General features: G+C 40.3%; 1 protein-coding gene across 11 annotated transcripts in view; it reads right to left on the reverse strand.

Annotated features, from left to right (window-relative positions):
* Positions 1–16634, reverse strand: part of ptprfa (protein tyrosine phosphatase receptor type Fa) — a 335895-nt gene that overhangs the window by 182855 nt on the left and 136406 nt on the right. For all 11 annotated transcript variants that reach the window (XM_039598488.1, XM_039598487.1, XM_039598496.1 and 8 more), the window contains one exon: positions 14077–14218. In XM_039598488.1, coding sequence (XP_039454422.1) covers positions 14077–14218 — 142 coding nt within the window. The remainder of the gene's footprint in view (positions 1–14076; positions 14219–16634) is intronic.

Genomic DNA, 16634 nt, shown 5'->3' on the forward strand with positions numbered 1-16634 from the left:
AACCATGTAACACAACACAACATGACACGATACGACACATCACAACGCAACACAAACAACACAACACAGTATAATAACTTAGTTAAAAAGAAGAAGAAGAAGAAGTGTATTTGTATTACTGTTATTATTGCACATTAATTATTATTGCACCTTGTTATAAATATAAATATTATTATTATTATTACTGTTTTTACCGTTGTTAACGGTAAGTCCAGGTAGGTAGCCAGTCAAGTTTAGCTATTTGCATTGACTAGGGCTATTGCCCTGTTGTAAAAGCTGTCCTTGAGTCTATTCGTTCGGGACCTCAGCAGCCTGAACCTCCTGCCAGACGGCAGCAGCTTAAACACCCGGTGTCCTGGGTGTGTGCAGTCCCGTAGGATGCTGCGTGCCCTCTTGAGACAGCGAGTGCTGTACAGGTCCTTCAGGGAGGGAAGAGGATGTCCAATGATTTTTTGGGCCATGTTGATGACCCTCTGGAGTGCCTTTCTGTGTGCTGCGGTGCAGCTGGAGAACCACACACTGATGCAATATGTCAGCACACGTTGCTATCATATAAAAGATTTGAGACTACTGGGAAAGTGTAAAATCCAGATGTATTAGCAAAGTTATCAGTCAAGAAGCCAATTTTCTTTTTGGCTTTCAGCAGGGCAAACATCCAACGTGTCAGGAGGATTATACCAGGCGCTGTCATTTGCTTCGTATTCATATTTAGCTCCTGGTCAGAGAATTATAAAAATGTTTACGGTTGACAAGTTATTGGCCGTTTCAATTGAATTTGATACCCCTGAGTCCTTGAAGTGCAGCTTCATAGTGTGATGACTGTTATTTTACTGACTCATAGACTGAGTCATTTCTCTGTCAGCTATAGTCACCTGCTAAGACCAACCATGATCAGACAACTACAAAAGGCTCGTTTACATCTGGAAATTGTGAAGTTCTGTGATCAGTGCAGTTGTAGTGCAAGCTGTTGGTCAGCCCTCCCAAAGTAATCATCAGCATAGAAAATGTAAAAATACAATTTGAACTGCTGCATGACAGAAAAACTAACTTTGAGATGCTACTTAACTCAAAACATGATCTTTCCTAACTGTAACTGAGTAAGAAATGAAAGTAAAAGTAGAAAGAAGAGCTAAAACAAAGAATCCAAATTCCAAAACACAGAGGTCCCAAAGTCTCCTGGATGATAGTCTGTGATTTATACGACCACGAATCCTGCAGCCTTTAAATGTGCAACTGGCAAATGTCTAAAATGGGATCTGTAGAGCCTCTGAGGAAGCCTACACAAGTGGCCGATGTTGTTGCCAGCATTTATACCTGTGCAGGTTGGGCTAATGCAAATGTTTAGTAACATTTCCAGGGTACATTATGTGGATGATGGCTGTTAATGTGTTCATCTTGTGTCAAAATGGCATGCTTAGTTCTGCTGTTCAAAAACAGGACTAAGGTCCTCCTCACATGTTTACCACATGTATGTTCTGCATGAACTGATACTTCCCCTGTGAATCCGGTTTTTAGAAATGCTAGTAGGCAGAGAATCTGGTGCAAAGATTTCTCCTCTACTGGAGTTCTCCTTCATCTCACTAAATACTGTATGTTTGTGCGCTGCACATTTTGTCATCATTTTGACTGGTTTAACTTTATCCCTTTTGTGTTGGTGCAGATCCTTCTGCAACGCCACTTGGCTTTCCACGCCTCGCCAGTCAAAAGTAATTTAATTAAACCGGTCTTACAATGCTAAGTTGGAGATTTCTGACATTTTCAGAGCAACCTTCCCTAAGATGCTGATGATGACACTGATGCTCCATGATTATCCCTGCTTGAGTCATGGTGTAACAATCCCTGCAGGTCAAAGGCTCAGTTTTATAAACTTGCTGGGTGTAGCAGCAGTGCAGCTATCATTCATCTTTCATAATGTGTCATTTATCACTGCTAATCCAGCTCAGACAGCTCTCTTCCTCTCTCCCTCTGCCTCGCTCTCTCTGCCGTCTTAATGCCTTTTTAAATGGCCAAAACGATGGTGGACTTGCACACAGGAAATGGAGAGTGCTAGAGCAGGAACAGGACTATAAAGAAACTAATTAGCCATATCACATCCTGAGGCTGCAACATGGACTCTTGGTTGGTGATGTCATCCTGGGTTCAATGTACCATGAGGTCAAATTTGTCCTTGAGCAAAAATATTTAACCCAACCCAACTTACCCTGCACAGTACAGGGAAGTCCCAAAATAAGCACAAAGAAAATCACATGCAGTCACCAACTAATCAGCCGGGCTTTGTTTGATGGTTAATGGCATTTTCAGTTAACCTGGAAGCAGCTGAAAGTAAAAGCCACTCAACATTACAGCACAACACCATGAAAGTGGCAGTACATGAATAAGAAGCCTATTCTCTGACTTTACCATTGTTGTATGTCATCAAATGTCATATAATGAGCTGCTAAAAGCCACTTGTGTGCAGTTTCCTGCTTTAGCCTTGGTATATGAAGATGACAGACTACTGTCAATTAGAAGACCTAAATTACTTGAAATAATTAGAGATGTGGTTAGTCACACAGAGTAATGACCTTCATGGTTAAATCCAAGCACGAGCCATTGAAAACATGCAGTATAAATGGAGACAGATTCAGAGAGACAGATGTGAGAACACAAACTAAATCCAGCTGAGGATAATTAGACCAAATCCAAAATGCAGCTGAACAAACTCAAACAGAAAGAGAACAGCAGCACTGACGGAGACATGATGATCCAACGATTACAGTTTTTCCACAATAGATAAGAAACATTTCTTGACACCCTCAACAAATCGACGCAATGCCAAAGTCCCGTCCAAGGTCTTCACAAATCCCTGTTGGCTAATTATCCTCCTGCCTCTCCTCGTCCTCTGTCAGACTGAACCCAGGTTCATCCAAACAATGTATTCATGTGTTCGTTCCACAGGATCCAGATCAAACAGTCTCTACATACAAATACAGACATTTCTCCAGAAAGAGAGAGACCTATAATATAATATGATTACATCGTGTGTCACAGTACAGATAAGGCTGACAGTGAATGTAGTAAATATTGTGCTATATTGTGTATTGGCACATATTTTAATCCTTGATATTCTCTGAGCTGCACTCTGTGTACTTTCTCTATGTTCACTTGTGCGCTGGAGAATTGGCCGATGCTGTTAATTGATTAAAGTTCGATATATGTTCTTCTACCACAATAACTGTCTTCTGACAGTTCATCAGAGAACTGCTGCTGGTAGCTGAAAATGCAACATCTAGTTTCGATGAAAATTCTGTCTCCAAACCACCGATTACATATAAGACAGTATTGGCTTCTTCCCTCTACTTAACTTGTAGCACGGTGGTAAAAATGCAGAGCAGAGAAACGACGCAGAAGTGTAAAAACTGCAGTTCCTCTAATGGAAAGTTAAGATTGAGTCTAAAATGAAGAAAGTTAAAATGTTCAACTTTACAGCATAAATAAACATGTTCAGAGCCTGGTGCAAAATCGGCCAGGATCTCTGTAGGGACGCCACTTTAGCTCAGCAGGTGGGCAGGTAACCACAGGCCACGTGGCCCGAGTGAAGCGGCACAGGTTTGAATCTGCGCGTCTTCCCCTCTCTCCCCAGTGTCCTGTCCATCTTCTCTGCTGTACTATCATACGAAGGCAAAAATGCACAACAAATAATCTTTAAAAAAGTTGTGTGGATGCTTTGATTTACTGGTGTGATCCCACAGAAATCTGTATGCATTCACCGTCTTCTAGGCTTCACCTTTGACATTATGAGTCACTGAACTGGATGTTTCAACCATAGTGATGGTAAATCCGGCTTTCAGAACATGTTTGTCAACACATTTCTGGCATGTTGCAGAGCCTGCTGTGTAGTCAAGATGGAGACAGCCATAGAACATCATGCCACCAGACTACACTGATTAAATTCATCTTTTATATACAATTTATGTTCAGCACCTTCATTTTTAGTACCCAGGAGAACTTGAGCATCTCTGCTCCTCGTTATGACCTGGATGTCCTCAAACTTCATTTTAAATGAACAACCCTGTGCTATATTTCATGAAGTCTAAATTGCATTGTTTGGCTGTCTTGCAATTACATGTGGCAATTTCCCCTGAATCTCCCGATTGTGCTGCTCCCAGAGAATCTGCCGAGATTGGGTTGCACTCTCTGCTCCTCTTCTCATTCCATGGAGAAAAACATGGTTTATCATAGTCACTAAAATTTCAGCTGAAAATTACTCTCTTGATTTTCCATCCTACCTGTTATAATTACTCTTCATTTTATCATTAGCAACAATCCATATTCCACAGTTTGCCTGGGTCTGGGACATGGCGAAGCAGTCCATGTGGAGTTTCCCAGACCTCCTTGTCCTTGGCCACTGCCTCTAGGTCTTCTGAGGGGACACAGAGGGCCAGCTGAGAGACAGAATTTCTACAGATCCTTGGTCAAGATGATTTCCTCACAGCAGGACATGCCAGAGCTGTTTCCACCTAGAAGAATCCGAGTGAGATGTCTCAAACTCTCTCTATAGTTTCCAGACACGTAAGACAGTTGGTGGAGAGCTCTGTCATTTGACAGGGGGAGGAATAGAGCCACTAATCCTTATTATTAGTAACCAGTGTGACCGAATTTTGTATTGTTTGTAACCAGTGACATCTGTGCTCAACCTATGCCATCTCTGGGTACCATTACGCATCATGGTGCAAAAATGTGCTTTAGTGGGAATGTGTTTAGAAGTTTGGAAAAAGAGTAAATGAGATTAGCAAATTGCATGTGTGGAACCTGTTTAAGGTTTTGCCAAGGGAGTGATTGATTAAATGAATGTCTCCAGGCCACTGAGGATATGGTTCAGAGAATACGAATTAGAGTTTCAGCATTTCAGAAAATCTCTAAAAGTTCTGCACATGGCCATTTATAGCGAGGCACATAAATATAAATTCTGCCAGAGCACAAAGAGAGCTCTAGCTCTGTTATATCTACACAACCCACCTTTACTGTCAAAGTGCCCTTAGGCAGGGCATCTCAGAGGGGAAAAAAAGACTTCACAGAGATTGGTTATTACAGACGGAGAGCGAGCAGCAGAAGACAGGAAAACTGTAGGAAAGGAAATCTAGCACTTTAAAAGACACTGATGTTGATTCAGTGCCTATCAGTGCAACCAGCAGTACCACTCGGGGCCATAACAAGTGCAGGAAGCCTGTTTGGAGTGATGTGCATTTGCTCCTCCTGAGTGTCACAATCAAGCAAAAGAGAAAAGTATATGATGTTTTGTGCGGGAAGGAATACAACTCCCACGCGTGAGAAGTACCTCTTCCTCTCCGTCTGCATTGTACTGGCTTCAGCTCCTGCTGTCTTCACCGTCTCCCTCCCTTCATCCCCTTAAGCTCTCTCTGTCGGTTCGCTTCATGACTAATGCTGCACTCTCATTACCCAGAGTCCTGCTGTCGACTCGCCTGCGTCTTCATCCTCTCTCTCTCATTGCTAGCGTTCTCAGTTATTGCTTTTGCTGTTTTGTATTTCCATTCTTTCTTTAGCTGTCACTCTCTCAGAGACTGACACTCACACACAGACTGAGATGCTGAGAGCAGCATCACAGAGAAGAGGTTTTTTTTTCAAAAAAGACAAACCTACTGTTTGAAAACAAAAAAAATGGAGCCTGGAATGAAAGTAGGTCTCATTATGATATATTCTTCTGCTTTGAGAGGACACAGTCATGAGCAGTTGTGAAATATTGAGATGGATATGCAGCCTTCTGAAGCACATTAACTCAGATTTATGTCGCCCACTAAAAGCTCTTAAATTTGACTACTGACAGAATTTATTTTTCAGTCAAACAGCTGAACAATGTCGCTGAGATCTTAGATTCTCCTTTAGACTGCTGTAAATGCAACAGACATAGTGTTCAGGAGACTTAATTAAAACAAAGACAAACTGAATTATTTTAAGGAAAAGATCGGGATTGGAATTAAACCCTGTGTGTTTGTATTTGGTCCTTTTGATGTGATCCTAACCTCATGCACAAAAATCTATTTTTTATAAAGTTCTGATGCAAGTTAAGATTATTCGAATTACAGATTGAAACTTTGACATATAAACTGACATCATAAGAGCAGGTTGAACAAATGGTGTCTCTTGGATATAGCCGTTAAGTATTTGGTATTCTTGGAAAGTCATTTAAGAAAACAATAAAGAACAAAGCTGTCAATGGTGGGTATCTCTTTGGGATGTGACAGCGATGCCACTGGACAAGCTTTCTGGTATTTTCACAGCCTGACTTTATGAGGATATGATCTGTCTGATTGTAGATGTTGACACTTGAGCCCATACAATATGGAAAATGAGAGAAAATTATAGGGTGCATAAATAAATGGTTTTCCCGAGTGTGTTTGTAGTGCCCAATTAATTTGAATCAGTGTTGATGTGTTGTTGGTTTTTTTTCATTTTGCATATATTTTGCATTTTAAATACAGTACTCAGCCAAGCACAATTATGTCAATAAAACAAAAACAAGTGTGTGTAGTCATAATTAAACCTGTTACAAATGACTGTATCATAGACAGAAGTAGCCCAAAGCAAAGCCATAACTACATAAGCAAACACAGTGACACAATCATTGCATATAGATTCAAAATCATAGATACAGCCAGTTTCAATCAGCCACAGCCGCAGTCCTCCTATAGGTATACATCATGCTGCAATGATTGCTGCGAAGCTGCGGCCACAACCAGTGGCAGACTCCTACATAATACATAACACTAGAAGTTACCACAGCTCAGCCTTTTTCTTTAGGGATGCAAAAATAATATCAATAAAACTGCCAATAAACTACCAATAAATGTGACCCTTCAGTAGGGCTGCACGATTAATCGTTAGAAAATCGCGATCTCGATTCATACTTATGTGCGATCTCATTTCCAAATGACAACGATTTTTTAAAAAAAAAGAAAAAAAAAAAGACGACGACGATTGTACCGCATTTTGATCCAGGACGTAATGTGCATGAAAACAAGCGCTCACTCTTCCTGCTCAACAAATGACAAGGGCGGAGCCTTATACCATGTGATACAGAAGCTGTGCCGTGTAACGCTCAAATTGGCAGGAAAAAACAACGGAGAGCACGTCAGGGATGACGAGAAAGTGACAGGAGAAAATCCGTCCCGGTCAACCACCCAAACATCAATAACGGGAACCTTATACAGCGCTTCCCTATACACGTCGAACTCCCGCAGGCACAAAGAAATTACGGAGGCTATCACTTATCACCTGACCAAAGATATATCAACACTGTGCAAAACGAGGGATTTAGGAAAATGATCAACACCCTAGACAAACGCTACACAGTGCCGTCCCGCAACTATTTTTCTATTGTTGCACTACCTGCTCTATACACGCAGTGTGGAGCAATGGTGGAGACGGAATTTCAAGCAGTACAACATTTTGTGAGGCATTTATTGTTTTTATGTTTATTTATTGTTTTTATGTTCAGTTTCAACTGTTACGAAGTTGATGTGCAGTTAATAAGTGCAATAAATATTTATATTGGAAAAGAAAATCGTGAGAGAATCGTGATCTCAATTCTAAGCAAAAAAATCGTGATTCTCATTTTATGCAAAATCGTGCAGCCCTACCCTTCAGCGGTTTTGAGGTTTTCAGATGATGATATTTACCAAATCCAGAGTTTTTGCAGAAGACGTTGGTACGAGCCAATTATGTATCCAATCCATCCAAACAATAATGCACTTTTGTGAAAACCACTCAGTTACACAAGGTGTCTTTTGGCCGCAGTGCATGAATCAAGATCAGGCTCTTTCTGCTTTGCTGAGGTTGGTTCCCTCTGGGTTTGTGTGAGAATACTGGCTGTGCAGATGCTTGCTAAGAGGCAGAGTTGGCAATAGTACAGTCATTCTGTACTTAAGTAGAAGTACAAATACTACTGTTGAAAAATAGTCGAGTAAAAAGTTGAAGTACTTTTTCAACTTCTTTCTGGGGTGGCTGTAGCTCAGGTGGCAGAGCAGGTCAGCCACTAATCTAGAAGGTCGGTGGTTCGAGCCCAGGCTGCCTCCTGGCTGCATGCCAAATATCCTTAGGCAAGATACTAACCCCATGTTTGCCTACTGGTGGTGGTCAGAGGGCCCGGTGGCGCCAGTGTCCGGCAGCCTCGCCTGTCAGTGCGCCCCAGGGCAGCTGTGGCTACAATGTAGCTTGCTATTGCCAGTGTGTGAATGACTGAATGTAGTGTAAAGCGCTTTGGGGTCCTTAGGGACTGAGTAAAGCGCTATACAAATGCAGGCCATTTACCATCTTTACTCAAGTAAAAGTAGAAAAGTACCAGCTCTGAAATGTACTGAAAGTAAGAAAGTAAAAGGAGCTCTTTGGAGGAGGTTTCTATTTTTGCAAAGCTAACTGAACCGTGTGCTGTATTAACACAAGGATAAAATGATATCAGTAGATGGGAAAACAAACTTTAGTCTAACTTTTTTTTCTAATTATAAGAATTAGAAGGAAAAATAAAACATCTATTTCTATTTTCTGTTGTCTACGTTGTACAGCTTGATTTTGCCTCTAAACAAGAATGTTTGCCCAGTCAAGGGTTAAAGTGGGGCTCAGCAGGTGGGGGGACCCTAAAATTGGTCGTAGTGGAAAAGAATCAACTCACAATAATTTCTATTGAGAGCTCCAGCAGATGTTCTTAGTGTACCGGCTGTGATCAGCTGACCTGCTGCTCTCTGTGGATGTACACGCCTGAATTCAACCAGATGTGAGCAGATGTTTCATTCCCATGTTTCAGTATACTGTGTATGCTGCCTGTACATTAGACACTATAAAGTTGGTATGAAGGTAAAATTCAGTCAGTGAATCTCAGCATCATCAGCAAAAATCATATGAATCTCTGCTGCTCTTGATGTAAGCTAACTGTGACCATGAAACCACGGCCACTGTGCACCAGTCACAGACTGGTCTTTACTTTTTCCATCACAGTGCAGCAAGTTAACCTGTTTATCCTGCACTAACCTGCAGAGGAGTCTAATGCAACCGTTAAATAACACAATTAGTCTACCTCAGTTTGATTTGCACACACTGTCACATGTACAGACATAATATCTGATATAAAAACATGAGGACTTACATGCAAGCTCTACATTTCCAGTTTATCAAACACCGCTGAGCAGTCTTTACCTTTAATACAGTACAATACAGTTTTATTTATATAGCTCATTTAAAACCCGAAGGCGCACCAAAGTGCTTCACAGTAATATGGAGAGTCAACATAAGTCAATAACAGGGTACAAATCAGGCACTAGCACAGACAGGATAGAGGCACTAACAGACCAGAAGAGTTAGATAAATACAAAATCCGCTAAGAAGACAAAAACAGCAGTAAAATTAATAATAAGATAATAGGTTTAATAAAAATTTAATAAAAGATTTAAAAGTTTAAAATTTAAAAAGTTTAAAAGGGTATCAACTGGTCGGGAAAGCCAAGTCAAATAGATATGCTTTCAATCTTGATTTAAAGGATTGGATAGAGTCCAAGGCTCGAATAGAAGCAGGGAGGCTGTTCCAAAAGTTGGGTGCAGCTGAAGCGAAGGCACGATCGCCTCTGGTCTTCAGTCTAAACTTAGGTTGGGCCAGGAGTAATTGACCTGATGATCTTAATGCACGACAAGGAGTGTACAAATTGAGGAGGTCAGTGAGGTAGCTGGGCGCAATGTTATTCAGGATTTTAAAAGTGAGTAGCAAAATTTTAAACTCAATGCGATATTTGATTGGTAACCAGTGTAGATCAACAAGAGCCGGAGTAATAGGGTCAAAAAAAAAAAATCTGTTGAAAAAAACCAGATTTAACTACAGATGATACCTGCTTATCGAGCTTAAAGGAGCTATCCAAATAGACACCCAGGTTACGCACAGAATCAGAGAGAGAGTTAGCTAGGGGCCCCAGCAGGGCAACAAGCTGGTCTCGAGGAATATGGCTGTCGAACACCATAACTTCAGTTTTTTTCTCATTTAAAATGAGGGAATTATCTGACAGCCAGTCTTTAACCTCTCTCAGGCAATCGTACAGGGAGTTCAATGATGCTGACAAATCATCAGTCAGTTGACAATAGATTTGAATGTCATCAGCGTAAAAGTGATAAGAAATATTATATTTTTCAAATATGGAGCCCAAGGGTAGCACATACAAAGAGAATAATAAAATAATTCAATCTAACCTCTCTTCCTCCTCTCCTGTCTTTCTTATCTTTCTCCATCTCAGAGTGAAGTTAGCTCTCTTTCTTTTCTCTCCCTATGAACTACAGCAGCTGGACCTTTAGCTAGCAACACACAGTATATGTGTTTGCTGATGTTTGTTGAGCTGACAGAAACGTTGCATTTGAAATGACCTGCCACTTAAAAAAATCCCTTTACGTGGGCTCCTCTGCAGTAGGGCTAGATAGATCCTGAAATAACGCATCTTAGCCTGCAGACACCTGCAGTTGTTGGTTTGTTTTTATAAATCCCTGCTGTTTTGATTTTCATATTTACCATCAACCCTGACAAGTTTTGGCTCCACAACTAATTTTTGTTTGAGAATACAGAATAAGGAATTTGAAAAAGGCCAGCACGCCTGGGAAAACTGCCCATAGGGTGACTTTTGTCCTAGTCATTATAATAATTAAATATTGACAGAACACTTTTTTAAACCCCTCTTAACACAATAAACAAAGCGACTGTAAATGGAAAACGATTACTGTATAACAATAAATAAGTAAAACCAATACTGTATAAAACTGCATAACACTACAACAGGAAGCATTTGAGAAAGCAAACAAAAACATTTTTTTTGCTGACACTCCCAATATGGCTGTGCAGTACATTTAGATTTCCCAACAATCAGCAACAGCAGGTGTATTTGTGGATGTGTGTGTGCGCATCACATACTGGCAAGTTGAGGGATCCGAGTGATGTAAGACACACAGCATCTAAATGAGTAAACAGCTGTTACCGTATCCCAGCCTGTCCTCTGTAGTGGACACACAAATCCCCAAAAAGTCAGACTGAAAGATTTTTTCCCTGTTCATAGGAGGAAAAGTTAATAAATGACCAGATACACAAACTAGTAAAAGCTGGTCGACCTTCCTGCTTGGTATTTTATTTCTGGGAAATGGAGACTTTCACACCTAGTTCCCCTGTGGTATAAATTTCATGTCCTGGGTCACTTCCTTTACAAGATCTTCAGGAAACCTGACTTCCGAGCCCGGACTTCGAGGCTGTGGTTACTGAGAACTCGTACGAGATTTGTAGTAGACACATCTGTGGTGTCAAGATGAAAATTCTACATCACTTTGTTCATAAGTTATCACATACGCAAGATCTTCAGAAAACTTGACCTCTGACCCCTTACCTTGTATCAATTTCAGAATCTTAAGTATCTGCCTTCCTCAGTTGTCACATTCACAAAATTTTCAGAAAACCTGATCTCTGACTTTGACCTTGAGGTGGAGCTCACTGAGATTCGACCCCGTCCTAGATTTTTAGTAGAAGAACGCGTGGTATGAATTTGTAATTCCTACGTCACGTTGATCTCCCCTCCCCGACAGTGTGACAACAACACCCCATCGGCTGAGTGGGTAAAAACGCGACACCTATTCAGCAATTGTGCTTACCAAGTTTATTATTTCTGAAATGGCTTTTAAAGAAAGCAGACGTCTAAATGAAGTCATGCAAAAACAATGTATGATGGAAGCCAATGCAAAAGACTCACAGATGACAAATGACAACTGCTCACCCTTATTGGTCACCTCATCAAAAGTTCAGGAAAAATATTACTAAAAATACAAAACATTTTATTAAATTTCTGAGCAGGTGAGCAGTAACCAATCCCAAAGTCCCACACTTTCATAGAAATGGATGTAATGTGCCAACCATGGCAGCAAATTCACTTTACAGGTTAACTGAGTGGCAAACTGCTACACTGCAAAGTAAAACAACACAAATCATCCAAAAAAACATTTCTGCCCCTACAAGAACAGTGAGCCAGCAGTAATGTGTTTACCTAACAGCATTTACAAAATCAGCAGGAGACAGCGTTACAGTATTTGTTATGTCAGATATAATCTTCATGGCCTGACTGCGATTGAATAAATTATATTACAGTTATCATCTTTTGACACTGTATAGCTAACTCATGGTTTGTTACTATGCATGTGAGAATTCTGCAAAATATATCGTTCGGTTCAACGGCTCCATCATGCCTGTAAAATATGAGAAGATGGAAGCACAACATAATATAATCAATACATGTTTCTGTTATGGATATATTTCAGATTTAGCAACTTCACTGCTGTTTTTACTGTGGTGGGGTCCTTTAAATGTAGCATTTTTTTAGAAAATAGTTACATTTATCAGCATCTATTGGCATCTCCACTCTGATAATATGGTTTGACAGACATGTACATGATTTGAAAATAAAACCTACTAAACATCAGTCTGCTAACAGTGATTATCAGCCAGGCCCATCACTCTTCTTTAACAAGACCCTGAGTGGTTTTAGAGAGAAAAGTCCTGTTTGTTTGCTGCAACAGGCTCCAGAGCCTCAGGCTGTGTTTACTGCTGACAATATCTACATAGCAGAATAAGTATAATGGGTTCCTGAGTGATTTGGAAAAGGCTGCCAGAGAGACAGCCCTTTTTTGTGCGTGGTTGTTTGTCTATCAATTAGAGTGTCGATTAAATAAATGTGTTTGGGCTCCATCTTGCCGCTGGCAAAGAACAGAGCTGTCTAGAGACACACCTACAGGAGGTTCCCAGCCAAAATCGCTTTCAACACATTCCCGCTCAATAAACACGATCACACAGAGATACTGAGCCTTGTTTGGGACTTACAAATCCAACAGCCAAACCACAGACTGACATTTTGTTCCATGAAATAGAGAGCTTAGCTGAAAATCTGCTGTAGCACAGCCACTGGAGCAACGATGGGTTTAGCTGCAATGCAATTACAGACAAAACAAACATTTCAAATGACTGATTGAACTCAGAATAAGACACAAACAGACAAACAGATAAATAACAGACAGCGCTTCAGCAGACTCCTATGTGAACTACTACTAATGTGAAATGCCAACAAAATCAAATCAAAATGAGTAACCAGTGATTCATTGATATGCCACTATATTAAAGACAATTAAAGGAAATGTGAAACACTGCAATTTGTCATTGAGTTTGGAGAACTCCTCCACATGAGGGTCAGTGAAAACTCTGAGACTCTTTCCAAATGTAAATCCCACCTCTTGTTATAAATGCCAAACACAAAATAAAGATGAACAAACATATTAATGCCACCAAACCAGAACCTTATTATCTAATGTCTTTGCTCTTTCGTGACAGCAGAAACTGCTCCTGTTTGTGGACCATCAAAAACAATTACCTCCAGAGGAAGAGCTTTCAAGGCCATCGAAACTGTGTTGGGTAACTACATTTCTACGTTGGACGCCTTTGTAAAGTTCTTGCTGTAGCTTTAAGGGCATATTTAAGCTTAAGAATCACAGAATGTCACAAACAGCACAGACTACAGGCCCTTTAGCTTCTTGTAGCACAGGACACAGTAGTGTTGACTCTGGTCTTGTCTCTCTCTTTACTGAGTTTGTTCAGTGGAAGAAAATCTAATACCCCCCATATGATCTTTTCCACACTTCATCACCTCTTTTCCAAGTCTGTGTGGGAGAAAACCAAGACATTCTTTAGAAATTCAATGAAAACCAAGAGAAGACTCACATGCCCTAAACATGCAACCACTGCTGGACCAACCATTGTTGGAGCGTACCAGCGTTCATTGTTACAGATGCCATTAACCTGCAGTCATTTACAGCTTTATTGCTGTTGTGTGTTACACAGAACTTCTTTGCTGTAACACAGTTCAGCACTAAAGACCAACTACATGGTTAAAACTGAACACAAAGAGTAAGTGAAGAGCAGAGATCGCCGTGTTGACTGTATGCACAAAGACAAGCTGTGATGTCAGAGCCACACAGGGTCACAGCTGTCAGAGTGGTAGTGAGATGTGGACAGACAGTCAGGTCTTACCCTCTAAGACAGTGAGCTTAGCGCTGGTGTTGATCTCTCCCACGCTGTTGGTGGCGGTGCATTCATAGATGGCCTCATCGCGGTGGGTCCTCAGCGGCTGGATACGCAGCACTGAGCCTGAGCCGTCGTCAAACTCGATCACCTGAATCAGACAAAGAGCGGCTGTAACACAACGCCTTTTAACTAACTTAAAGCTTTTAGGAATGCAAGGCAGCTTTGGAAGTATCCCTTCAGATAAATTTACAGAAAGCTTTTGCTTTTAAGATGCAGTAGGTGTGCAACATATGTAAGAGTGGTAGTTGATTATAAGGAGAAGTTTCTCCTTGTTTTAAAATGCCAAACATTTTACACTCACACAACTGTAGGAACCACTTGTGCAGAAAGCAGTCATTTTAACTCGCTTACAAAAACACTAACAGAGCTGTGCTCTGATGAAGGTGGGCTGGATTCATGACTATACGTAGACTTTTGGAGGATGCAAAAACATCTCCATCCATTACAATGCTAGTATATAATAATGAACCTCCAAATACTGCATGTGACATTCAAACAGGTTACATCCCATTGTGTGGTTACTACTTATCAGTTTGTTCAGTGTTTCAACTTGAATTTTCCTTTTTCATTATTTATAATGTTTCCACACTTTGGATCCATTCCCCCTGTTCTGTCCAAAGAGGTTTCTGTTGTTGTGTTGTGGGTTTTCCTGGAAAAAACAACCAACTTTATTTAAAAAAACAAAACAAAACAAAACAATGATCTGACTTAAATCGCAGCTTTGGAAAATACATATTCAAACAGATTTTATTTGTTATCATTTTCTTTTTTTAATAGAAGAAAAAGACAAAGACTGTAATCATATCTTCCTGTAAACACTTTTTAAAAGTTTCTTGAAGTTAATGACAGTTAATGGTTAAAGGCTAAATAATTGTACGGCTGTGCTCGTGTGGGAGTTAAATTACATGAAAATAAAGTTTGTTTATTGAAGACGTTGTAAGTCATGGACAGTATGGGTCACTACAACACAGTAAGGTCTGACCTTTGTTAGGCTTTTACATGTCATGGACTGAATAATACTCATATAAATAAAATGAATATTAAAATATGAATAACATTCTGTGAGCATGCACTGATCATTACTGACTGTTGTTTTCAAGGTTTTAATCATTTTGTGTGAATAAAAGTAAAAGTATTCAGTATGTAAAATCATGACATGATGATATTATTGGATCTGAAACATTGATTAGTTGACGTGTATTATTTTAATGTTGCAGATTATTTTCATTGGATAAATAATGCTGACTGATTTAGAATATGCATACATTATTAATATTTCAATATTTTAAAAATAAAATTAAAATTGGAATCTGTCAATTATGAAATAATAATTTGATAGATGACAGAGTACAGAATAATGTCTCTTGCCACTTGTTGTAAGCTCGGTTGCCGTCTTGTTTCTGCTTTGAAATGAGTGAACAATCCTTAAGCTCTGGGATGGGGACGTTCCCTCTGCATCCCATTAGCATCGGCCATTCAGAGGCTTCAGTGTCACTACAGTCGAAGGTGGAGCACGTCTAATTTTAGGGAAGATTTGGATTAACTAAAGCTGCCAGATTTCATTCTGATTGTTTTGTTTACAACCAGAGCACCAGATCAGAAATTTGCCCACCACAAGTGGACCCAAAGCTGCTGGTGGAAGCAGCACAAGGGTGGGAAATGAGGGAAATCGTTTGGACAATAAGGTGGAAATTAAAAAAATAATCAAACAACTGAAGAGCGCAGCAGCTCAAAGAGCAAAAGAAAGAATGCTTGGAAGGAGCTGAAGGACAACAAATGTGATTTGACTGGATATCAGGTATGCAAGGGCTTTAGAAATGTTCGAGGGGGCTGTGGTTAAGAGTCAGGGTCACGACACTTCCTCTCCTCTGTGTGCGACCCGAGCAGTCGACTGGCAGAAATCAAATTCCTGCCCTAATGAAGGAAGTGTGGAGCTGCACTTTCTTCCTGCCTCAGTAGGAGGTCGATCCAGCGAGCACACAGGGAAGCCATCAGTTTGAGCAACACTTAGCCCAAAGGAGAATCATTCCCATTACTCAGCGTGGTATGAGCCAGTTATATATCCATTGTACAGACGTAGAATTATTTCAAACGAATAAGATCTGAGCTCCTGCGTACAGAAAGTGGGGTTTGATACACATGGAGACTGCAGGAAAGACAACCTTCTAGTTTTCCAATTAAAAAACAGACCAGGGAGCCGAGCAACTTCAAGCAGCAGCAGAGATCTTGAAGCTTTTCTAAAAGCTTCAAGAAACAAACAAACAAACCAAACACTGTCCATTGTTGAGGCTCTTCTGAAACAATGAACAATGTTGGTTTGTTTGTTATTATTCCAAAAGGAGAGTCACCTTAGAAACTCTGAATCACCCATCACTTAGTGAACCTTTCTTTTTATTACAGGAATAATGATGGATTTACTCACCTAACCTTGTACTGATGGAGGATGTTTGAAAACCAGATTAGACGCTCTATTACTTCTCAGCTGTTACCGTTTTTCATCACAC

This window comes from Oreochromis aureus, linkage group 15 (assembly GCF_013358895.1).
Source record: "Oreochromis aureus strain Israel breed Guangdong linkage group 15, ZZ_aureus, whole genome shotgun sequence".
In the NCBI taxonomy this organism is placed as follows: domain Eukaryota; kingdom Metazoa; phylum Chordata; class Actinopteri; order Cichliformes; family Cichlidae; genus Oreochromis; species Oreochromis aureus.